Here is a 25,596-nt window from a genome sequence, read left to right as displayed (position 1 = left end):
GTAAGTGGTATGGTGCTGGCATAAGTTATCAGTTGTAGGATGTTTGGGACACACATTTGCTTCATGAGACCTGGAGATATTTTTCCCTGTGACTGTCTGTGCTGAGCCTGCCACATTTCATGTCCTTCCTTGCTGAAAGCGTCTGCCTTGAGTTGGAGCTCCCTGCCGCCTCGTGTTCCAGGTTATTTCTGATGTAAGGGTAGGAGAGCCTGTAAATATGGTGGATGTGTCTAAGACAGAAATCAAGCTTTCTCTGAACGCAGCAGCAGTGTAACCATGTTAGTGCAGAATTTCACACAGGGTAATACATACACTGCAATTATGCAGAAGTGATTATTAGGACTTGAGATCTTGGCATCTCTGGATCTGGGAATATCATGAAGTGATTTGAGACAGCAAAATGTCAAACAACAAGAAAGCTGACATTAACCATAATCAAATAATAAGAAACAATAAGTTTTCAGTTTGAAGAATATAAATTTAAATTTTAAGAATGTAGAGAATTTGACATGCTTGTTATTGAAACTGGAGATTCACAGTAAGACAAAAGAGACAGCAAAACAAGTTTAATGTTTAAAATTCTGGGGACCTCTTGCAATTTGTTGATCTTTATATGAGAGCCCCTCTCTGGTGATGGTGCCTGAACAGATGGTTTATGAAAGTGCCTGCATGACTGATAGTACACTGGTTTCCTTCATGGAACTCCCCCCTTGGCCCTAAGAAAGCTGAAACAGCAAGTGGATCCATCAGGTCTCCTGCATTTCTAGGGCCTTTTGAGGCATTCAGTCCTCCATCAGCCCTTTAGCTGGTGACAGCCAGACTGCATCCATTTCAGAAAGCACAATGAGTTGCCTCAGTGTGCACCTTCTTTAATTGAGAAGTGCCGATGTGATTCTAACACCCCTGGGTGACATCTCCCACCCTCTGCAGTTGGAATCCGAGTCACAGCCTTGTCTTTGACTATTGGTTTCATATTGTGGTGAATGATCTGCACATGTTCAGGGAAGACCTTCACAGTACTAGGAACTGAAAAATTGGGTGTGATCAGCGTTGGCAGGTACTACTTTTAGTTGCTGCTTGTGACCAGAGAGACCGACAGCCATCTTCCGAATGTCTCATTTTATTAATCCTTTCCCTCCAGGAGCTGGGTTTTTGCTGGGCATAATATTCTGTGCTGGCAGTGGCTATCTTGAAGTCATTGGTGCCAGTGAGTTAATGAATTTGGAAAACTTCCCAGATAATACATCTGGCCCTCTAAGTTACATTTTGGAGTATGAAGTATGAGACACAGAAAGAAGAGCAGTGAGCTAAATGAGATACTGGCTGTCGAGAAGGAGGGGGCACTTCCCTTTTTTAAAACTGCTTAACTGCAAGTTTAAAATTATGTAGCCCTGCAGAAGATTTAACTCTTGGAACTTTGCTTGGGATTTTGTTAGCTTGGTTTTGTTGTTGGTTTTGTAATGCTGTGTATTTGGTGGTTACATTACCTTCAGGGACTTGAATATAGACAGGGGAGTATTTCTAATTCTCCACTTCGAATGTTTCTTCTTCATTTTTTTATTTTGAAGTCCGATCATGTTGCCATGTCAATATGGAGGATTTTGAAGGAAGCTACCAGTAATTGATATTTCTAGTCCAGCTCACTTCTGGAATCGTATCTTGTACGGTGTTTGTCTTCCTTAACATTTGAAACAAGTTTTTATTACATAAAATGGGTTGCTGGCTCTATTTATTAATACACATCTTTGCGTAATAAAAGCTGTGCAGAGCAATACCATTCAGAAATTAACTTTGAAGAAAAGAATTACATTGCTATTTGTGTGTCTCATGAAACAGCATTACTTTTAGTGAGTCTTCCAGTACAGCACTGCTACTTAGCACTTACCTACACAGCACTCCAAAAGTACCCAGAACATCATCCCTAATTAAGTGTCCTACTGAATCACTCTTTTCTGACCAAAGAGCAGAGTGGGAGAGTGTTTCTGTACGTACCAGTGGCGACCCAAATGGAAAGCATTTCACAGAAGACTAGAAAGCACTTCCTTGAGTGGCCATTGACTTTCAGCCAGTACTTTCCTCCTACCTCAAGCAATAGCACCATGCTGCTCTTTCAAAACATAACAGCTTCTCTAGCATTTACCCTTTTTTTTGCCTTATGTCCTGATAGATTAAATTTCTCATTGGTTTTATTGTAGTCTTGCATGGGTTAATGTAGTTTTTAAGGATTTAATTATTGTTTGCAAGTAAGAACCATAATGATTGACATCGTAACCCTGTGAGTGCACAGAAGATCCCTACTGTCATGAGACCATTGTTATTTATGTTTGGGGTTTTTTGAAGAAACTTAAATGCTGATATATTTTTCCCTGAGTAGTCTGACACCTATACTGAGGCTATTCTATATCTAATTCTTGCTCCCTTAGTTCCTCACCTTCTGTAGTAAAAATCCTTTCTTTAATCCTTCCTTTCTCTTCAAGCTTTGTGGATTGGGTATCTGTCTGGAAGGGGAGCAAATGTGTGACTCGAAACCTTAATCTACAGACTTTCAAGGACTTTAGCAGACTTAGTGCAGTTACATTTACATAATAATCTTTATTTCATTGAGTTCTTTTGGCCATTCTTGTACTAGTTCATTCAGCTTACGGTTCTCCTCTGTCTCCCATGGCCAGGAGAGCTTGTAGGGCACAGTCAGGTCTGGGGACAGTTGCTTGCAAAGCATGTTTCAGTATTAGTGGCAGTTTTGGTGGTTGGGAGACCATCTCCTCCTCTCCTGTTCTCTTGCTTGCCTGCTTGCTCCTAAAGGAGTAGGAAGGAGATATTCTGTCTAATGTGAATAGTAGGCTTGGGCAAAGCAGCACATCCATTGGAGAGAGGCAGACCCCAATTCTAGTTTGCCTGGTTTCAGAATGAAACTTTCCTTAGCAACATATAGCAGCAAGGCCTGGACTGTGCCACACTGAAAGCTTAAATGAGGATCACTTCTGTCCAGTGCTGTGGTCAGGACCTGGAAAACGGGGACAAAAAGAGCAGAGCTAGAACTTGGTACTTGGTACTAGAAGTTTGTGTCCATCACTGCAGGACCTTACAAAGGTTGCAAAGAAAAACCTCAGTTAACTTGCTGTGGTGGTTTTCAAGCCTCTCTGTGCAGTAGGACCAGAACAGAGGATCTGGCATTGATTTGTTTGGGGTTTTCGTGTAATTACAATTTTTGTTGCTATCTCCAGTTGGCATAAATTCCTGCATTCGAAAGAGGGATTGGGTTTTTTCGTTGCCAGTTGTAATACTGCTGTTGACAAACAGAGATGTTATAAAAGAGAAATCCAATATAGTGTAGTTATTCAGATGCCTCTTTTTATTGCTTTATAATCTGCTCAGATGCTTAATTCTGAAAACAAAATGACAAAATTATTCGATCGAAGCTTCTGGAGTTTTATTCTTTTCTAAAAAGTAACACACTGGTTTTAATTTTAAAGGTACAAAAAAGAATGAGCATTGCATTCAGGACTAAATTTTGTCAGCCGTTACATCAAATAACTCACTGCTTATTACTGAAATGTACATCACAAAATAGCTACAAAGAATAGTTCTCAGTCTGAGCTGGTATTAGAAGAGCAGATCCATTAAAAAGAAAGAAAACATACAGGAGAAAAATTATTTCTAACAATCATTCTTTTTCTGCCATCCTGAAGAAAGTATGGGTAAATCATTAAGTCTCAGGAACAGCCTTTGGTCTCCTTTACTCTTGGTTTGCTTTTTCCTTTCTCTTTTTGTGTATAAAGTATGGGTGTAGTGTGGAGTAGTCACTGTGTTATCACCTGTTCAGTGTCATGCGTGACACATCCCATTACAGATTCTGTGAAATTGGAGCCCTTTTAAGTAAAACTTTCTATTCAAGTGTCAATTGAAGTGTGGGGTTTATTTGCTTTTTTGACAGAGGTGGTTCTTTTACTGTCTCCTAAAATAACTCTGATACTTGTTTTTATTTAGGAGCAGAAAAGGTAAGAATATAAGGCTAGAGGCTGGGAAGATAGCAGACAAGGGGGCGAGCTAGAGAAGGATGCTGGGGATGAGGGGAAGAGGGACATGGGACATGTGGCTAGGTGCAAAGGGACACTGTGTGAAAGGGTGGCATAAATGAGAGAGGGCGACTAGCTCATCATGCTGCTCTAAGTGCATGAAGAAACTACATGGGAAAGGAAAGGGTGTCAGCCAGTATTGCAGCAAAGAAAACTCTGCTTTTCTTTAAAAAAAAAAAAAACAAAGGAAAGAAAAGAAAAAAACCTACCAAAACCCCACACCTAGGAAACTGTATATACCAACTCTATTAAAAGAACGTAAGTTTCAGAGAGTAAGGTGGCTGAAGTAGAAAACACTAGCTGTAAGGATGTCTGCAAAGGCAACTCAGACCCTTTGTATGTATGCTGATGGTGTGAGACATACATAAACAAGATGTAATTCTTCCCAAAGACTACTTTCAGAGCACAAAAGGGATCTGCTTAAAGGAGAGGAAGGTTGCTCTGTAGAGCCCAACCCTCACCGCTGAAGTTGTAAGACTTGTAGCTGTTTGGTGTGTTCTGGTTGGTGGGTGTGATGTTAGGGGTGTAGATAGTCTTAGGGAAGGAGAGACAATCCTTCTGTTTTCTACCCATTACATGCTGCTTGAATTATTTTTTTTTAGCTGTGCCAGTACCTCAGAACTGCTGGTGGCAAGGAGGTGTCTTTTAAACTGCATGTGTTGAGATGGTGTGTTCTTCACCCTGGTGGCGCCTGACCTGCGTGCACTGATTTGCAGGAGTGCTGAATGTATTCAGGCTGCAACCGAAGCCAGTGGCAGTAGTGCTGTGAGCCCAGCAAGAGCTGGAGGTGAAGAGTTCAGAAGAGGGCAGGGCAGCTGGACCCGAGAACCTGGAGTGGTCTTTATCTTTCTGTTTCAGTTCCCTGTCTGTGATATACAGATAGCATGACTTTCTCTTAAAATTATCTCATTAGTGTTTATTAAAAAAACCCTTAATACTTCAGTTTCAGAGAAAGATGCACGTTTAATGCTGATGTCAGAGCAGATATAAACTGTGCTGAATAAGAAAGGGGGGCAGTTGCTGTACATGTAGAAGAAAACGTTGTAGATCTTTCCTGAAAGAAGGAAGCAGGAGTTTTATAAATAAAATTGTCATTAGGCTTTTGGAACATAAAGTAAAAGTCTGTTACAATGAGTGCATAGAGATAACTTAACGATGGACACCTCTGCTGTGGCATTCTCCAAGCTGAAGTGCTTTGCTTTGCAATGTTAATAGTACTCTTTTAAGGTCATTTTTTGTATATAATTTTAATACATAGTCTGTTGCTTTAACATTTTCATTAAAATTTCATGAGCCTTTTCAGAAAATCAGACAGGGAAATGCAAATAAATAATGCATTTTATTTAGTATGTAGTAGATACAATATTGCTGTATGTGTAAACAAATAAAAGTGTTTCTTTATTAATAGAGCAAACTAGAAAGATCCTGCTCTAGTCTATAAACCACACATGCTTTAAAGAATCACTTTGACTTCAAGTAGCAAGTGCTGGGCCTAAAGCTCTTTTGAACAATATAGTGTGATAGTATAAAAAGATTGGGATTTTCAGCTGTTCTACATAAAATTGGGGGTCGTGAGTTAGAGGGCAAAAGATGGAAGCTGAAATCTTAAAGCATTCATTTGCTGAGAGCATGTACTTAATATTTTATAAAGTCCAATCCCTGTATAGACTCTGTTTGCCTAGTTTCCCTTTCAGTTTTCTACCTTTTTTCCCTTCATGCAAGAGCCCACAAGTAATCTTTTAAAATTCTGACCTCAGCACTCCCCAGTCAGCATAGTGCTGCGTGTGTGTGATGAGCTAACATGTCTTTATACTGCTTCCTCACCTCGCAAGACACCAAAACAACAGAGCTGAGTGTAGGTAAGGAAGGGTTTTAGTGACAAGAGACGTGGGTATGTACTTTGATTGCTTCAAGCCAAAATAAAACATTTACATAACTTCAGTTTGATGAGGAAAACTGAGCTTCCCAGCACCATATATGCAGATCAGCTCATCCTTGTGTTCCCGGTGTTTCGTTGTTTTGGGTTTGTTATGTGGGTGGTTGGGTGGGTGGGTGGGTGGGTGTTGTTTGTTTTTCTTTACTAGGGAAGGCTTAGCCAGGTTCTGCAACTTTTGTATTTTAGCACTTCTTTTCAAATGGAGGCCCAAGAATCTTCTGATAATCACCTAGAGTAAAAGAAAGTTAAAATGATCAAATGTAGAGCAAACTGCCTTTTTTTTTAGCAGTTGTTTACCTTTCAGGTAGTCATTCTCCCTTCAGAATTCCTCATCTTTCTGCAACGGTAGCTCGTTTCAGACCTGCATGACTTGGCATTAAAAGCTGCACCTCTTTCCTTCTGCCTCATTACAGCAAATATATTATGATCCAAACTGAAAGAAGGAAACCTAGATGTTTTAAAGGAAGTTTTTATAGCTAAAGAAGCAGAGACTCGTGTAATTCTTCTCCCAGTTTAATGATAAGTTACACTTAGAGAGTATGAAGAGTCTCCACTTGCACTGTAATTTGCATTAGCAGAACAGAGTGCCTGTTTTGTTAGTGATTTTTAGAAGATGGAAACCAGGAATGGCTGCTTGAGTAAATAGAATCGATAAACAATGCAAAAGCCAACAATACTGGAATGATTAATTCTGAAATATGCTTTTCCAATTCAAGCTTTCATGTGTGTCTTGTCTTTGGCAGGGAATTGTTCTTAAACTTCAAATAGAATTTCTTAGTGTCTTCATATAAATCAATTGCTTGTAGTTTTCAGTTAAGCAGTTTAATTGCTTAATCAGACTAAGAAAACCTAGTGATTAAAATTTAACGGTCCTGTAGTATAAGGCAATATCAATATTGGTTCTTGCTCAAGATAGCCAGTTTAGATCAAACTGAATGAGCTAGAAGGCAGTATGTTTATAATGTTCTTTAGCATACAGGAATATCATTTAAGTCTTCTCTAGGACTTAAGAGCACAGACATTGAAGAATGAGTGTCAGCAACAAGACTGTCTCTAAATACCAACTCCAAACCAGAGGGCTTTGCACTAAACAAATTTAAGGGGTGTTGGGGCTGGTTTTTATAATCTATTTAGAGAAAAATTAACCCATTCTTTGAACAGCACCTAACCGAGAAGGGACCACCCTGTCAAGTCTGACTTGAAATAAATAACAAAACTGGTGTGAGTGAACACCAGGAAATTGTGTGCTCAGCTCCTGTGCTCTACTGTTCAGAAGTGAACCACTAATGGCATCTTTAAAAGGCAAGGAAGGAACAACTTATTAGCTCTGTTATGGGCTGATGCTTGCAACATTCATTTGAAATACTGTACTTATCTGAACAATTCAGGTTCAATCTGTATGTGAAATCTGAGTAAATTAATATTGTGTCAAAACATCTGTTTTTTTCTGTTCAAAATAGAAAACATCTGAAGCATAGGAGCATAACAGGAATATAGCAGGAGATGAACTGTACTTTACAAAGTGTTGACAAATTGTAAATAAATCACTGCAGAAACACAGATCCATAGTCTTGCTCCTCAAAAGAGCCAGTATTGCAGAAGTTCAGGTAGACCTGATCACGTTTTTTTAGAGGCACTGAATATTATTCTGGTTTGAGTTGGTGTAACACCAAGTGCAGTAAGTTTTTGGCCCATGTTTAGAGCATCTGTGTGCTTTCATAATGCAAGTAATGAAGAATTGGTAGGAATAGGAAGCAGCAACATCTTTATTATTTGGTTTGGTTTTTTGTTTGTTCTGGATGCCTTTCATCTATAACAGATCCCAAGAAGATGGCAGTGGTCATACTAGATCAGACACAGTCTGTATGTCCTTTTTCTGATACCACTAATGCTTTATGAGAAATACAAAGGTAGGGCAAGTTTATATCTTAGTTCTCCAAGAGCTCCTCTTGCCTTTGTGTACTCAGGGACATTAAGTTTGAAGGTGAGAATAGTTTCTGTTTATCTGCTAATCTTCACTGCCAATTTTCTCCTAGAGAAATTTGGAAATTTCGTTTTTGATTTAGGATAGTGCTTTGACTGACCTCTCCAGAAATGTCCCATTGGCTGATGATACCAAGAAGAATTGGAATAACCTTTTTTTTTTTAACTTTTGACCCTGCATTTCTGCAGTCTGCTGCTATATTATGTTTGGGAGATAGGTATTTGTACATAGTCTTCATTTATCTGGGAAGTGAGAAGGAACATTTGTTCATTAAGTAAGAAAAATAAGAGAACATCAAGAAGTTTGTATTCATTTGATACTACCAATGAATCATATTCTAGGTTATTCCATACAGCAATTCCATTAGTTATTCCAATTTGCTACTTAAAGACATTGTAACAGTGTAAAGCCACTTACTGAAAAGACCCCAAACACATACTCAGTAATTAGAGTAACATCTTTAGGACACTTAAAATTGCTGCAGGGGAACATAATTTGGAGATTGGGGGGAGGTTTCCCTTTTCCCTGGGAGTTACTAAAGACTAGGTGCATGTTTACTAAACATCTAAGATTGTAACGAGTTTTCCAGAATTCCAGGTTTATGAAACCAGGTTCATTTGATCTCTCATTACATCTTTGCCAGTTTCTTTTTAAAAAGTAGCCTTTTCATTGGAATGATACATCATGCTGTACCTAGCAAGGGAGCTGCAAACCTTAGGAAGGAAAAAGGAACCTTTGCCGAGGACTTTTGCTGAAAACCTACATAATCCTTTCAAATTCTGGAGGGATTTTGAGTCAGAGCTGGGCCAGATCACTCTTTCTCTTTGTTAATAGTAGGTTTGACAAAATTCTGCATATTCCTATTAGAGAGCTGGATTTTGGTATCAACTTTTCAAAACTATTTTGAGACAAATATTAAACTCACAAGCCAAAGCTCTTTCAAAACTCTGCATGCCTTTGTGACTGGCCTCTGTACGGGTTGATTACAGGTGTATATGTACCCTTTTTTACCAGTTATCTGCTGGCAACTTCAATATGTTCATTAATTTCTGAAACTGAAAATTAAACTATGAGCTTTCTAGTCAAATATGTACAAATAAACAGAACGAAATAGGTTTCCATAACTTCTTCTGGAAGTCAATCTGTAAACTGAACCAAGCCTAGATGAGAGGAGCAAGGATGTGAGGTCTGGTTTAAAGTGCTATAAGGAACAAATTGTCATGCTAACCACTGTAAAGGTGATTCTGGCTTTGTTCAGGGTTTATGAATAAAGGGTTGTTATTGGAAATGGCTCATTTGCTCTGGATGTGCCTGAGACAGAAAGTCTGAGTCCTCTGAAGCTTTTGTAAATACATGTGGCAGAATCTTCCCAGACTGAGATGTTTGCCTGTTTGTAGTTGGCTAATCCAGAAGTGGTTCCCTGATAAGGTTAATGCCCAGTTAATTGCTCCTAGCCTTGACATACAGTTTAATTGCTACTTGGCCAACATATGTTTGTTGCTTGCTCTGTGTAGAATTCAAATGGATGTAGCGATGCAAACCATGGGCTGGTGGAGGGCAAACAAAATAAATACAGTATTTTATGTTCTTTTAATTCAGGGCCAAGTGGATTTGGATGAAGTGTTTATTTAGCTTGCTGGCTGCTTCAGATGCTGTGGCATATTGATTCCTTTTATTACTAGCAGCCATTTAACCTGACCTCTCTCAGATCCAGTATTTTAAAAGCCATAAATTTTAACTTTACTTACGAGCAAGGACTGAAATGCTGTGAAAGCCTTTTTATTAGCAGAGCTTTGCCTTACTCCATGTTCACGTGTCACCCATGGCAACAATATTTAGCGCATCTTAAATTAGAGCGGCTGTTGGGCAGTTTGGTGGTGGTGGGGTTAGCAATAAAGAGAGCTCATAAATAGCTCAACCATTACTAGCAGAAGGTATCCTTTCTCCGGGTTCTTGTGTTAAAAATCTACCCTTTTTGGTTTTTTTCCCCTTAGTCTTAGTGTTCACGGATGAAGAAAGGCATGCACAAAAAGAAGTGCTTTATATAATTTATTTTTTAATTGAAAGTTAAATTGGTGAAATTTAAATGTATTTTTCTTTGTTGCCTTAGTTGGATTTTCTTTTACAATAACAGTCTTCCTTGTTGTTGCAATAGCTTAAATTATTCCCCGAATAATGCTCGAAGCAACCTTTAATTTACAGCCTGTACAAGTGTCCAGACTAAAACTTGATGCAAAAAAAGACATACTACTTTTTTTTTTAAAAAAAGAAAAAAATTGTGAATAAAAATATTGATATAAGTGTTTCTTTCTTCACCGATATGGAGTTAGGGAAAGAAACAGAGAGCTTAAGATGAACTTTTTGCCTTTAATTAGTTACTTCTGATTTAAATTTGTAATCTTTAAAAATATGATTTCAGGCTTGATGACTAAGATTGAGTAATAATTCAGGAGCATATTTCAGAGCAGGCTTAAGGTTTCATGAAATAGATCATAACCATGAATTTCAGAGCAAGTATTGGCTTGGTTTTTTCTTCTGCTACTGAAAAAGTTTCTCCCTCTGTCCCATAGGTCAAAGGTAACACTCTAGATGTTAGCCTCATACCATTAAAAGTGACTTTGTTTAAATATTAGTGCAGGGACTCTCACTTTGCGTTAAACTTTGGCCTGGGAACAAAAATGTTGGTTTAGTTTGAGAAGTGTAATTTATATCAATTAATCTCAGAAAGTGTCACATTTCCCAATCTTTTAAAGCCAGAGTGAAATGTTTGACCTTATCAGAGGGTGGGTATGGAAGTAGCAGTAAAGCAGTTGCAGGGCACTGGAGTATTTTTACTACTACTCAATTGCAGACTGATCAGTTTACAAGGTGCCTGAAATCACTGGGGAATCGTATTTTCTAAAAACTGGACTTTTTTCCTGTCTGCTTTGCTTTTCCTGTGGCTGGTTTTCCTCTAGCAGGTTGTACCAGCTATATCTAAAATCAATTTGATATACATAAATATCCTTGAGGAAAAAGCCCCTGCTTTGTAGAAGGTTAGGTAGCTTAATTTATATAGGGACCCGTTTGAAGGGCAAGTTCTACAGTTTGCACCAACCAGAGAGAAAACACTTGCTTCTGGAGGAGTAGGGGTTCAAATGCCTGGGAAAACTTTTTGCGGGATACAGAACTACACTGTGGAGTGGGAGGTTATGTGAGAGGTTAAGTTTGTGTAACCACATGGAGAAAACTAATTATTTCTACAGATAACATCAGGTGTTCTTCTGTGCAGAGACAGGCTTGGCTGAATTCTGCCCAGCGCTCAGTGCTAACCTAGAAAATGCATGTGCCTTTTCTAAGGGCTTTTGCTTGAGCCACTTTGGGCTTTTGCTTCTAATTCTTAGCTTTCCTGTTGTTGCACTGTGAAACCTGTTAGCAGTTTTTGAGACGTTTAATGCTCTGTGTGTTACTATTTTTGAAATACTAACACATTCTTTTGCAGTGTTGTTGTTTGATAGCGATAAGACTGTAGAAAACAGGGACACCAACACGTTTCTAAGATGACAGTAGTGCATTTTTGCTTCTTGCTTAATGGCTGCCTTATTCCAAGCCTTTCTCCGTCAGTTGGCTAAAGCTCAGTGTACCTTCTGGGCTTCGAATTGTGAACTGCCATTATTCATACTTGAAATTGCAGTTTGTGCAAATACGAGCTAAATTGCAATCATTATATGTAGTAAAAGAGATGGAAATATCCTTAAATCTGAAGACTGTAGCTGGCTCTCTTAATCAGAGAACTTGTTAAATTCTCCCATGCTTTGATTTCTCTTTCTTAGATTTTTTTTTTTTCTTTTTCTGTCAGGTGTGGGGTTGTTCTGTGTTCAATATTCCTGCTTCTAATTTGGAATGCTTGGTTTGAGGTATAAAGTGAGCAAAATGATACACGTTGTCTTTAATATGTGAGTGCAAGATAGTGATTTTTCTCTTGCTTTTTATCAAACCCTATCATAATCTTTTCTATGTTACCTGTATACACTAGCACTGAAGGAAAGGCTACAGTATGATATGAGGTTATTCTACACAAATGTCCTATTAAAGCTCTTCATTTGAAAATCACAGGCTAAATGATGTAATGACTTTCAAATTCCCCCTTCCTAAATCATTCTCTGCATTGAATCAATTGATGATTGAGGAAGTATCTGAATATAAAAATGTAAGTGAGAGAAAGAAATCCTTTGTGGTTGTGCATACTGTGAATCCTACCAGAAATAAACGGAACTATGTTAAACAAAATGGCTCAGAAAGAATTGAACATGAGTTAATGTAAGACACCATACGATGTTGCAACCCTGTCGGTAAGAACCATGTCTGTCTACCTATTCTCTGATGTTTATGACATATGGAAGTTGGTCTTTTGACCTTAAGTCTATTAAAAGAGATACTCACGGTTTTCACTTTATACACTAATTTATTTAAAGGTAAATTTCCAAAAGGAGCTTAAGTGAAGAGTAAAGAAATCAAGTCTTATTGGCTGTTTCTTGCACCTTGTATCTTTGGACAGCTTTCACTTAGGTAACAGATGTGGCTCATTGTTTTGTAAAAGGTTTCCCTACAGCAGGGAAATACTTTGACTAAATTTTGCTGAGGGTCCTATTTTACCAGCCCAATACCTCTATCATTTGATTCTGTACAACAGAAATCCTGTTTTTACCTTTCTGAACAACAGTTGAGATTTTTTTGAAACCATGTTTGCTATCCTCACCTCTGCAGGGGCAATGCAAGGTTACAAATATGTTGATTTGTGTTTGTTTAAAAAAAGGACAAACAACGCGTGTTCCGTCCCCCCCCCCCCCAAAAAAAAAAATAGAAGTTCAAACGTGTAAGTGATCCCTGAATTAATTACATTTTGAAAATCATGGGAATATATATGTATCAAAAAAATTTCAACACACCCCAGTTCTGTTAGAGTGCTATAGAACAAGTGGTTAAATTGGGAAGGTTGTGGTGGGCCAACTTCATGGAGTCTGAGTTGGGCATCATGGGTGATCCCTTAGGGGTCTGTGTGGAGCAGAGCAGGCTGTAGCAGCTCCCTGAGAAGCTGTTGGTATATCTCACGAGTCCTACTACAAAAGAAGTCAGCTTCACAAACCAACAGCTGTTTGCTTGCTAAAGCACTTTTATGCCATCTCCAGCATCCCAGCACTCAGGGGTAGAAGACTTGTTGTTTTCATACCCGTTTTCTCTTCCCTAGAAACACATACACCTCCATCATGTGCAGTGCAGCAGGAACCAGGAATGTGTGTGTCTCTGGGCTCTGATAAATAGAGAGCCAGACTATTTATAAGCAATTATGACTTCGTATTTATTCTAGTTTCTCAGTCTCAGTGACACTTCCCCTATTTTTTTAATAACTGTTTCTTACCTGCCTATATCTTTCAAAATGCAAGTAGTATATTAGTCTAGCTCACACAAATATGTTCCACTAAATATTATCCTTTAGGCATATTCACATAGCTTGGTATTCAAGAAGAATTATTAAAAAGTAAAATTGATGATAAATATAGAAAATGTTTACTGTTTAGGGTGTCTTAGGAGTTGTATTTCATTTAGAGTGGCAGTGATCCATGGCTTCTCTTCAGTTCCAGCCTCTGTACGCATGCCTTTGGGGTGGCTTGCACTGCCCACAGTGCTGTCTCATTTGTTTCCCTTTGATTTTCATGACTGACATCTTGCTTTTGGCATGTTTCCCTCTGCTGGCCTATAAAAAAAGAGAGGAATGTGCAGATGTGAGGAAAGAGAGTAGCTTGGAAATACCTAAAAATAATAATATTACTAGAAGAACAGAAAGCAGGGTTACTTTTACTGGTATATGAAGGAAAAAAAATCTGTGGTAGCCTCATTGGCATTGAGAAGAAAGTTAAGGCCTGTATAATGCCATCTTTCAGTTAAAAGATGATCAGTTGCCTGTGTCATCTAGGAACCAGCAAACTGTTTTCTACCAGTCTAAGGCAGCTGCTGATGTCTGTTGTTCTCTCATGAGTTCAGTAGAGATGCTTCAATTAACATTTTATCATTGTACTACAAGAAGTGGTAAATTGAGAGTTCAAGAATTTAAAATCCATAAAAAGAAACATTTTTACGCAATGAACAATTCAACTTCTCACTGTCAAACTATATTTTTTCATTCAGTGTCTGGGTAGGGCTAGGCATCTACACACACACACACCACACACCCCCAGCAATGCCTTGTAATAACCTGAGAAAGATGAGAGGGGCTTCTTACTTGTTTGTTGGTGGTGGTTGTGTCTGTTGCTGGGGTTTTTTTGTATTTTTAAAGCCATGGGGAAAAATTCCAATGTTGCCAGCAAAATTTCAGACTTAATTAAAGGGGCAACTAAATGGTTAATAGGAATCTGTGACTAAAGGTTCTCAGTAAGTTTTTTAATAAGTCAGGACACCTTTTAAATGGTAGAACATAGGAAAGTCGCAGATAAAATTTTATTTTCTTTGCCAGTGGGGAAGAAATACAGTTAATCTTTGCCATTTGACACTGTCCTTTAAGGTAACACATCCTTTGATGATGCTAGACAATGACATGACCATAAACCAATTCCATTTCTTTTGGGGATGCTAGAAAAAAAGGCACTTTTCCAAGGTAATGCTGTTCTCAATTTACTTGGTAGCTAAAAAGGCCTCCATTTGGTTCCTTTTTTCCTCTTTTTATTAGCAAACTGAAAATACTACATGAGAGGCCCTGTAAATGTTCCCTTTAAAAATATTAGAGTGGAGGAAGTTATTGCTAGTTATTACTAAAGTTAATTCTTATGGGGAACTTTCATCTTAGGACAAAATAGCAGAAGAAAGACTATACAGAAAGCCATATACTTTGCCAATAACTTTTGAGTATCCTGTGCAATTTTTAAAAGCAGATATTGGACAAAGAACCTTCTCCTGGTGACTCTGTTCTCGTGTGCAACCGGGTGCCTACAAACCTCATCACTGGGTGCAGGTCAACTGCAGCAGGGCTGAGTGGGCAGCTTCTGTTCTGCACATGCCACAGTTTGAGTGTGTTGCCCCAAACCTCAGGTGTTGGCTTGGGTTTTCTTGGGAATGGCCTTCGTATGTTAAGAGTAGTCTTCCAGTCTGAGTAATTGGCTTAGCGTTATACAAGACAGGCTCTAACTGGCATTTAACCTGAGATTGCTTTTTTTTTTCAGGTAGTAATGGCTTAGGACACTAATTTAATGTAGTACAACTTGTACTGGGATGTGTATATAAACACCTTTGCGCTGGCTTTTGACACAGCCATTGCAGGTAGCTGGGTAGCTGTGCCATTTGGACATGAGCGTTGGCTGCAAAACCCTCTGGAGCCTTGGGAGCCAGGTGATCTCTGCCATCCGTGGCCCTGTACAGCAATGGCACTGTCAGCTTCTGGAGGTGGGCTGTAGCCATTGCTTCCTTGCAGATGCCATAGTCGCCTTTAAACCCTTCCCCAGTGGATACTGCTCCTCAGGAGCTTGGCAGACCAGTGCCCTGGGTGCCTCCTGCCCACAGAGGTGGGAGCCTGAGATGCCTTTGTGCACCCTGCCCAGGCAGCCGTGGGCTTTGCCAGCCACCCACCCCGCCTGGTCCAGAGCTGCACTGCCCTGGCTTCTGCAAAAGCAACTCATCAGAGGTGCTGTCTGACAGATAAATGGGAGCCGTTCCTCTGCTGAACAGTGGCTTTCATGTGCCCCTTTTACAGTCATTGTTTCCCTCGGTAGCGATAGGCACCCGTACCTCTGCATAACGCCCAAGTTTGTGGTGATTTTTGAGCAGCTTTATGCTGTATGCAAGTCAGTGCTCTAACTCCATGTTAGCACTTGCTAATTTGGCAATAATGGTAGTCTCCAGAATGGCAATTAATGAACAAAAGAAGGTTGTACTGTGTGACCCAGCAATCAGGCTTCCCTTAAACTTCTCTTGCATCTTCCCCCTCCCCGTATTTTCAGCTGCATATCAGTCTGCAGGTAATGGAAATGTAAATTGCTTTATGTAGACATTACTGGTAAGTCTGTACTTGGTGCCAGTTCTTAGCTTTCTTCCTTGTAAGAATTCACTGATGATGCTGTTTTAGTTCAGAATTACCTTTACTCTAGGATTGCTTGAAATTGCAGCATATGCTGCTGACCTACCCATCTTTCCTGTGATCCTGAATCTCTTCAGGCATGACAGCATATGGACACACATGTGCAGGTCTTCTGTTCTTATATTCTCCTGTTGTTTGTGTTAATATCACTTGGACATTGTAAACACAACAGCATTTGTGTTCTCAAAGGGAGAAGGAAAATTGCAGGGCAAAGTCTGTTCCTCAGTGTCTGCATGTCACATTTACTGTTCTGCCATATGAAAACCAAGTAGATGCTACAAAGGCTTTTAAATTAAGCTGGAATTTCTTCATTGGTTGGTGTGCATGTATTCATGGAACTTTTTTCTTTACCTATTCTATAATCATTATATTAATACTTACTAATGCCACCATAAAATAAAGCCTTTCTAAGGTCAAATAGTCCAGCATTCAGAAGTTTTGGGAGACTTGGAAAGGTATTTGCTCTTTTTTATATGAAGTGTTTTCTTATGTCTGTAAACACAGAAAGAGGCAGCAGCATCATTTATGTTAAGCTGTACTTTTCTGGAAATATTTGTTTCTTGGAAAGCCTGCTGTGTGTGTTGATATCATAGTACCAGTTTCAGCTTGAAGGAAAAGGTTGGATAAAACTGAGAGAACTAATAATATCTTCTCACAGGAGAAATGTGCTTGAAAATATCAACCATTCACACAACCTGACTCATTCTAAAAACCAAAACTCTAATCATGTAGCAGTGTTTGAGTCTAGGGGTAATGTTCTCCTTGAGGCTGCTAGCAGTGTCCAGGTGGACATGGCTGTCAGAGGGGGTCACAGCATTAAAGTGGCACAGAATAAGCCAGCTATTGCCTATCACTGTTGTCAGGTCTGTGAATTCTGTGCCATTCTCTCTGAATGGGAATATCTACTGAACTGGGTTTAACTTGATGCTGTTTTTAGAACAAATTATATTGATTGCATACTCTTTCAAAGGCCCCAAGTAATAAACTGCACAATTAAATGTATCTCTCTGAGTAGCTTCATTTCTGCATGGTTTTATGTATTAAAACATAACTATTTGTTTTTCAGACTGTTCTGGCAAAGATTTTGGTCCTACTCTGGGATTGAAGAAGTCCAGTTCTCTTGAGAGTCTTCAGACTGCTGTGGCTGAAGTTAGGAAGAACGAACTCCCGTTTCACAGACCCAGGCCTCACGTGGTCCGTGGTCGGGGATGTAATGAGAGTTTCCGAGCTGCCATTGACAAGTCTTATGATGGACCTGAAGATGGAGAAGAGGGTATGTTGCTAATGGCACTTGCTGAGGGAACCACCTTCGCTTAGTGCTGCTGTGGACCAAGTCAGTAACACACATAAGCAAGTGATTTAGTCCAATTGAAGTTGATCACATTTTAAGAGCTGCTCATGTCTTCCACTGACTAGAGCTGTCTTTGCAGCACTCCATCCAACCTTGAGGAGGTTTAGTGTAAAGTCTTTCACTGATCTCCTTTGGGGCAGGGGTGGGTTGGAGGATTTAGAACTCAATCCTTAAATAATTGTATTTTTCAACTTCAAGAAGCAGCTGCCCTCTTCAGATTACATTAAACATTATCTTGCTTGTTTTACAGAGCTGTCTAAAATTCCCTCTTCTCCAACCTGGAAATTTGTGTCCTGTTATAGACAAGGCAGAATGTATTGATAGCGCCCTGCTGCTCATTCTGTCACCATGGGCCTGTAGACCCCAATGTGGAATTATGTCATATTTAGTATGAAGCATAAACCAGTGCTTGGATACTGACAGGCCAACACCCCCCCCAAACAGAAACAACACAGCTCTTCTCTAACCAGACAGAACAGTTTCTTTTTCATCCATTAAAATAGATGCCAGGGAGTGAATGAAACTGTTTTGTTGTTCAGGTTGATTATGTCAATTGCCAGAATCTCTTGTTGAAGTAGGATCTCAGTGTTTGCACCCCAGCACATTAGTTTACTCAAGCTGATGGAAGTCAATAAGGCAAATTTTGAGTAGAATGGTGTTTTGCTATGTCAGGGGTTTTGTATCAGGACCAATAACTAGAAAACAAGTCATTACAATAACTCTACATTTAATTTATAATAGAAATCTGCTTGAATTCACTAGAATGTTTAGTCTGCTTTTTTAATTATTCCATTAAATGAATAAGTGTTCTGAGTCATTTGAGCACTTTGTAGGCACTCAGGCTGTATTTCATGTGTTTGCATTTTGGTGGCCCCTAGCTATCTTTGCTGCTTCTTTCTCATTCTGTGCAGATGGTTTCTCTGATAAGAGCTCTCACTCTGGTCAGGAAGCTCAGAACATGGAATCTACCCCTCCTGGGAACCCTGAAATAGAAGATGCAGAAACCAAAGCAAAAAAGGACAAAAAAAATAGAGAGAAAGAGAAAAAAAAGGAAAAGGGCAAATCTAAAGTCAAAGAGAAGAAAAGGAAGGAAGAAAATGAAGATCCAGAAAAGAAAAAGAAGAAAGGCTTTGGTGTCATGTTGAGGTATGGCATTTTAAAAAGCAAAACAACCACTCATTCCTATTATAACATAGGAAACAACCAATACTCTCATAAAGTAGTGTAAAAATTATTTCACTTGGACTCAAAATAATGTTTATGTTATTTAAAAAGAAAGCAGTTTATACTTTTACACCAAACTTGTAGCTGAGGCAGAAGACATTTGGCAGACAAAATGTCTTTTTGTGCCTTTGAAATTCATTCCCATATGTCAGAAAAGATTCAGGGTTTCAGGATAAAAACAAGTGTGTGTCGGTGAGGGAGGTTTTATGGGGAATATTTCTGAGTAATACATGACCCACTCCCACACTCAGACCTTTGCCTTCTCTTCCCTTGCTTATCTGCTTCTTTCACAAGCTTTGGGGAGAGCAGGATTGCTTGTGTTACTGTAAACAGTCTAGTAATATTTGCAGTTGCTAAAAAACACTAGGTCTGATAAAATCTGTGCTTCACAGCTTCAGCCATTGCCTGCAGTGGTCAAAATCTCCCTATCCTCCTGTCCAGCTTGGAAGTGTTTGGATTTCTTCTGAGGCGATTGGTTGGGTTTGCATCTCTGGAATCATCAGAGATTAGATTAAGTTCTTCAGGCCATGTCCTTGCTATTGCTGGAGCCTTTGGTGCTGTGGGCACTCTGGTTGCCATCACCCTGCCTCTGGTACCTGTTCCCTCTATTGAGGATTAAAGCATTTCCCTTTAAGTAGGTTTTTGCAATTCATGTAGGGTATGTGAATGAAATTTAATGTTCACCTGGAGATGAGACAGTGTGACCGCGTGGTTACTTGTGACACTGATGATGTAATGTTAGCTTTGGGAGGCTGTTGGTGGTACTTAGCATGCAGTAGACAAGACAGGCACATACAAAAGCCACAGTCATTGCTTAGGCAAAGATGTATTTAATTAGTAGTCTAAGAAATTCAGCTGTAAGATCATTCACTCATGATAATATTCATTAGGACAGTGATATATGAATTCACTTTACATCTTTCTGTTGATATGTCTTGGTGTCAAATGGCTTGGTTTATATTGACATGGAATGTTTTTACTAATTTTCTTCCATGTATTGTCAGTAGAATCCTCAAAAATTGTCCTATCAGTTTTTAAACATATACTAAACATATATTGTCAAAAATATACAGGGATGCTTATGTGCCAAATTTGCATGATTTCAGCAGTTGTTAGTGTTCGCAAGAGGAGGCTGTGTGGGTTTACCAGTCTGCATTCAAATGGGGCTCTTCAGGAATGCTGAGGAGGCACATACACCTGTGCATTGCACGTGCATTTGTGTTCATACTGCTTCAAGAAATAGGGCTTAACATGGAACAGTAGTCAAAACAGTGAATAATTAGGAGGGTGACTTCAACAACTCTCATGTGTCTTAAGCTTTATGCCTATTTTCATTCTTCCTTTTAGCTCTTCAGTGTGAATAGGGCTGTTGGAAGAGGAAGGGTGTGACAAAGAGGTCTGACAAAATCAGAAGTATTCTGGTTTGTGTATCACTGGCAGATTTGAACTGCAAAGTCTTACAGAGGTGTGATGCCTGAGCCAGAAGGAACATAGGATGACATCAAAATCCAAAGCAAGTTGATAAAAAGTAATGATAATGATCAATATTCAAAGCTGGGAACAACAGGTTACTATTCTTACTGATTCCCTTTTTCAGAATATATTTCATATTTTGGTTGTACACAAGCTTTATACATCTGTTCTTTTCATAAACTTGCTTTTTATTTAGATTGATAGTCCTCCCAGCAGACACTGATAGTTAATAATAATTACTTGTGTGGCAGCACAGAGTGGAAATTTCTATCCCACGCTATTGAAAATCTCTTGCAAAGGTTATAATGAAACAGAGACAGTATTGTTTTAAGAGGTAACAGTTCAGCTAGGAGGGTTTTAGAGGGTCTGTGTCCTCATAAGTCTTTCTTCCTAGAATTTATAAAATCATCCTTGAAAAGAAATTCCTTCCTGAGAAGGTGAGAGTCCAAGGGAATCCCAGCCTGATAAAAGTGAAAGAAGGGTGATGACCTGTAAAGATTGAACAAGAGCAAACAGTGTGAGTTTACAAAAGAATTGGGGCCCATATGTCCTGCTCAAGATGAGCAAAACCAGGCTGGTCTTTTTTCAGGGCGAAATTCCTGTGGATGGCAGGGAAAACAAATCCAATTAATCTGAATGTTTTAAAAAGAAATAATAGGAAACTAATGGGGGAATTTAGAAGGGGTCAAATAGTAACACTAAACACTAGATTCAAGAGGCATTTTTCATACTGGAATTTTGCACTGATGTGAAGAGATTGGCGAGAGTGTCTGTAGGGCTAGGGAGGAGTAAGAAGATTTGAATGATCAAGTGTTTTAGCAGCATGGATGGAAAGAAACAGCCAGATTTTATATGACATTGTGGAGATGAAACTGGCATGTTTTATTGGTAGAACATCTGTGGAAATGAAGAGAGAAGCTGAAGACGACAAAGTTGTGAGCTTCTGCAGTAGGCAAGGTGACTACTAATTCTTAGTCTAAGAGAAAGAAGTAGAGAAGCATGTAGAAAGAGAGATGAGCTCGTTTTTTGACATGCTGAGTTTAAATCGGAAGGGGAACCTTCCATAGGAGGCTTTAGAAATGTAAACACCATAAGGAAGCAGAAAGCTGGGGGGGGGGGGGTGGGGGTGCGAAAGAAAGCTATAGTGTGTTTCTTGTAGGTACAGTGGTAGTTGTACAGTGATCCCCCCTGTGGGAGATGACCAAAATAGGGGCACAAGGAACTGAGCTCCTGCTAGACTGTCCGGAGAGAAAAGAACTTGAGAAAGCAACTGGCAGGAGTGGGAAGAGGATCTATCTGAAGCCGTGAATTTTTTAACTAGTCCAGTGACTGCAGCCATGTAACTAACTGATCCTATCAAGAGCTGGAACCCCACACTGATATGATCATACTGCTCATAATATAAGGGGGCTGCTTTGTTCAGAGAGCTATTTCATCTGTGCCTGCATGAACCCAGGCTTGCTGAACAAGATTGGGTAGATAAGGAGGAGATGCTCATCTGTGGTTAAAGCTCCAGGGCCAGAAGGACAAGGAAAATATATCTGAGGTCTTCCCAGAAAGCTCAGTGAAGACAAATGTACGTTCTGGTGGGTAACTAAGGAGTTGGGTGTAAAGGACAAAGGGAAGTAGAATTTGAGGCTAAAGCAGCTGCTGGAAGTGTCACACTTGCTATGGTGGGGTTTTTGCACTATACTTGCTGGGTCATGTATACAGCTACAGTAAATTGTATCTTGATCCTATGTCCATGTGAATTGGCTTGTTCCTGCCTTATAATCAATAACAAAGCAATTTGAGATATTAAAACCAAACCCAAGTATTTATCTGTAGTACAAGAGAAGCTGAGCTTTAGTCTTTTGCATCTGAGATTTTTGAACATATTGGAATTGCTACTGCATTGGTTTTTTCTTATTTTTTTTTAATTTAACAACAGAAAATAGCAAAGCTGTTAGCAGTTGCTAACAGATTTCACTTAGTGCCTCATCTGTTGCTCAGCTGCTATTTACTTGTAGTTCCTGGTCTTTTTTTACACATACAAAAAAAAAAAAAAAAGAATGATTGCTTTCCTGCTAAGCTTTTCCTGGATTGAAGCTTTATTTAGGTGACTGTGCTGCAGGGAGACCATCAAGAAATCATGCTTTTATTTTTGTAATAATTGTTTTTAAAAAAATCCTGTTGTTTTACCCAGTATCAACTGCAACTCACCATTTCACTAACAGTGGCACTTGGAACTAAGTAGGTTAGATTTTTCTGAGATTTCAAATGCAGATCACACTGGTTATTACTGATTAGTTAAGTCTCTATAATCCAAAATACTATTCTACTGTGGTGCATACTGCACAGTGTTTGTGTTTTCCTGTTGGATGGTTCTGATGTGTATATTACCTGCCTGATGCATATATATGTGCATTTTTGGTGTCCCAAGAACAATAAAAGTTGACTCTAACTGTTTGTTAACAGAGTGTTGGTTAAGCGAGTATTATATTTTACTTTAAGATGTTTTCTGCCACATTGCCCCATCATAACCTACTGCTAGACAACATACAGCAAAGTAAATTAACATTGTGTATCAGGAAAACAACTACAGTAAGTACTTTCATTATTAGAGCTGTGACTAAATGGCAGCATCAGAATAAAACAATGTCTAGCATCTATGCTGAAACTCATTCAGAACATGGCAGTAGTTCTATGCAAATACCTAACAGCAGCAAGATTAAGCAGTGCCACATACAATGGTTGCTTCATCCCTTCTCTTATATTGAGCTGAATTTTTTTCAGGGCACAGTGAGTTTTGAGGAGGCTGCAGGACTTCTTTTTGAAGGTGTTTTGTATTTATGTGAGCATCACTCCAGTGAAAAAGCATATTTGTGCCCTTGAATAAAGGTTATGTGTAGTATCATTGGTTTAGAACTGCCAGAAGCCTTGTGAGGCAGCTCTGTGGCTGTTTGGAAGGGTTAATTAACCCCTTGGTGCAGTGTTAGAAATCCTTGATGCTGAGTGTGAATGCAAAATGCATTATTACTTAGCACCAGGAATGCAAACCAAGAGGTTAATAAAAAAAATACAAAATTCTTCCTCAGCTTGCTAAGCAGTGAGCCGTAGATTTTAAATCTGTGATCTGTAGTTACTGACTTGCCATGTTTTGAAGTACTATCAAAATACTCCTTTTTAACAAAGGTAAGCTTGGTGTTGGTTTCTACATTAAGTTGGAGAAAAACTGAACCTTTAAATCACCAGGGAAATGTGACCTCTGCTGTGCCGTGCTGCTCTGGATCTTAATCCCATGCAGTTGTTATGCTCCTGAGGTATAATAAACATAAGTCTGTGGCTCTCACTACCTTTTCCTGGTAGTGATTATAACAGTTCTGGGCAGCCTTTTCAGCTTTACAGGTATGAAGGTAAGTTAGCTAATGGACTGCAGCCACACCAATGGCATTTTAATAGGTAGCTCCCTTAGGCGGGGACGGGTGGTATAAAAATCTAAGAGCAAGTATGTAATCGGTAGCTTAAAGAATTTTGCTGAACTGGAGTGCAGTGGGAGAACACCCACTCAGTCTTCATTTACAGGCTGCATTCAGGAAAAAAAAAACCCGACCAACCTTCTCTGTATAAGGTAACTCGTGTCAACTTGACTTCACCAGCAAATATTGTCAAAATTACTGTGGGTGAGGAAACGTGTGCGTCTCACCCGTACTGTGCATCCACCCTGCCTTGCGTGTGTGTGCATGAATGCGGGTAAGTGCGGGCGCGGAAGGTGGGAATACCTATGTGTGTTAGTTACATTTCCCTCTTTAGAAATAGTCAGCTTTCCCACATAACAGTTCGTCTTAAATTATTTACCTTCCATTTCACAATGAGCCATGAATATTTTATTTTTTGTCCCCTTAATTTGCCAATTTTCCTTTGAGCTAAGTGCCTTAGTGGTTTTAATTTTTCATTCTAGTTGGAAGACAGAAATGACCCTTTTTTCATTATTACTATTATAGGTCTTGTGCTCAGAATGATACTTTTTACAACCAGCACTGTTGAGCCTGTAATGGTATTGCAGAGTAGATGGCATAATATACAGATATTGACTTCCATTAAGTATAGCACTATGATAGCTTATGGGGAGGTATTTTTTTCTTTGTGTTACCCTGAGAAGGTGAGTGTTGTAGAAGAAAAGTTAGCAATATAATTGAAGAAAGAGCAAATAATAGAGATATGATTTGCTGGAGAGAGGCAGCGTATATGATTTTTTTTAATGTATTTATATGTATGTACATATGATGCTGGAAGTCAGGGTAGACATAGACTCAAAAAACCACTAGTTTAAATTATTTAATTAGGCTGAAGTTATTTTAGTAGGTTTTTTTCCTAAGTAGCAAAATGATCTGAGATGGATCATGCATGTGTGTTTGATAGCATCAGTTAGAGGCCTTGATTTCCTTTTCCCTGATAAAATTCCCACTGTTCAAATATATAAACTGGTAAATGAAACTCCTGTTTCCTTAAAGAGCACAAGAACACGAGGGAGGAGGAGATACGTAATCAGTGTAATGTATCTTGAGTTTGTCATGTATTTCTAACTAAAAAAAGACAAACACCTCCATTTAAGTGTATAACTTTCTCTTTTCCTCCACTATATTGATTCCTCCTTGTCTGCATTCATAGCCAGACTAAAACAGAGAAAATAAGGGGGTTTTGTACTAAAAATGATCATGTGGACTGCCTACTATAAAGGCTTATTTGTTTAATTAAGCATCTGTTCTTCTCTTAATATGCATGCATAAATCTCATTAACGTTAGATGTATGCAAGTGCAGTGAAGAAGAATAGACCCCTTACTCTCATTACTGAACTTGGATGACAAGATTTATATTTACTTAACAGATCAGAGCAGAAAGTTCCCTCTGACTATTTAAAAGGCCTGGAAATTACAAACTGTTTGCAAGGAGCATGCTTTTTGTGAAATAGTTGCATGTTCACTTCAAGTTGAAACATCATTATTCAAGCCATTACTAAGCAAAAGGGGGGAAAAAAAAAGGCAAAGCAGTGTGCTTTCTCTCTAAGGATTAATGTTGTGCACAATATTCTGTGACATGTCTACTTCAATGTACTTCTGCTAGTTTGATACTGAGTTTTTCAGCCACACGTGCTGAAAAACCCTGTGAACTCCAGTCCTGATGGAAATAGGACCAGGTCTTTTCTGGAGGTGACATATTACTTCTGAGTGTCTGTCTCCTCTCCCTCAAGAATTGCCTTCTGCAAAAAAAGTCCTAGAAAGCAAAGTGTATTCTTGATGAATACTAAACACTGTGGCAGGGTGTTTATCCTTCATTTGCTGTACTTGGCTGTTACTTGTTCTAAAATCCATCTCTTATCTGAGGATAAAATTTGAATTCCAGATTTTCCATATAAGTTACAGTACATTGGGTATTTCTGTACGTAGTGCAGATGCATTAGAATCAGA

At 39.0% G+C, this 25,596-nt stretch overlaps 1 protein-coding gene across 1 annotated transcript in view; it reads left to right on the top strand.

Annotated features, from left to right (window-relative positions):
- Positions 1-25,596, top strand: part of PARD3B (par-3 family cell polarity regulator beta) — a gene marked incomplete at its 5' end in the record, with an annotated part of 406,028 nt that overhangs the window by 246,233 nt on the left and 134,199 nt on the right. Inside the window, 2 exons of the mRNA XM_084264986.1 lie at positions 17,167-17,373; positions 18,363-18,597. Of these exons, the coding sequence (XP_084121112.1) occupies positions 17,167-17,373; positions 18,363-18,597 (442 nt within the window). The remainder of the gene's footprint in view (positions 1-17,166; positions 17,374-18,362; positions 18,598-25,596) is intronic.

The sequence above is a fragment of the Gallinula chloropus genome, assembly GCF_964237585.1.
Source record: "Gallinula chloropus genome assembly, chromosome: 5".
Classification (NCBI taxonomy): Eukaryota; Metazoa; Chordata; class Aves; order Gruiformes; family Rallidae; genus Gallinula; species Gallinula chloropus.
This window is presented reverse-complemented; position numbering and strand designations above follow the sequence as displayed.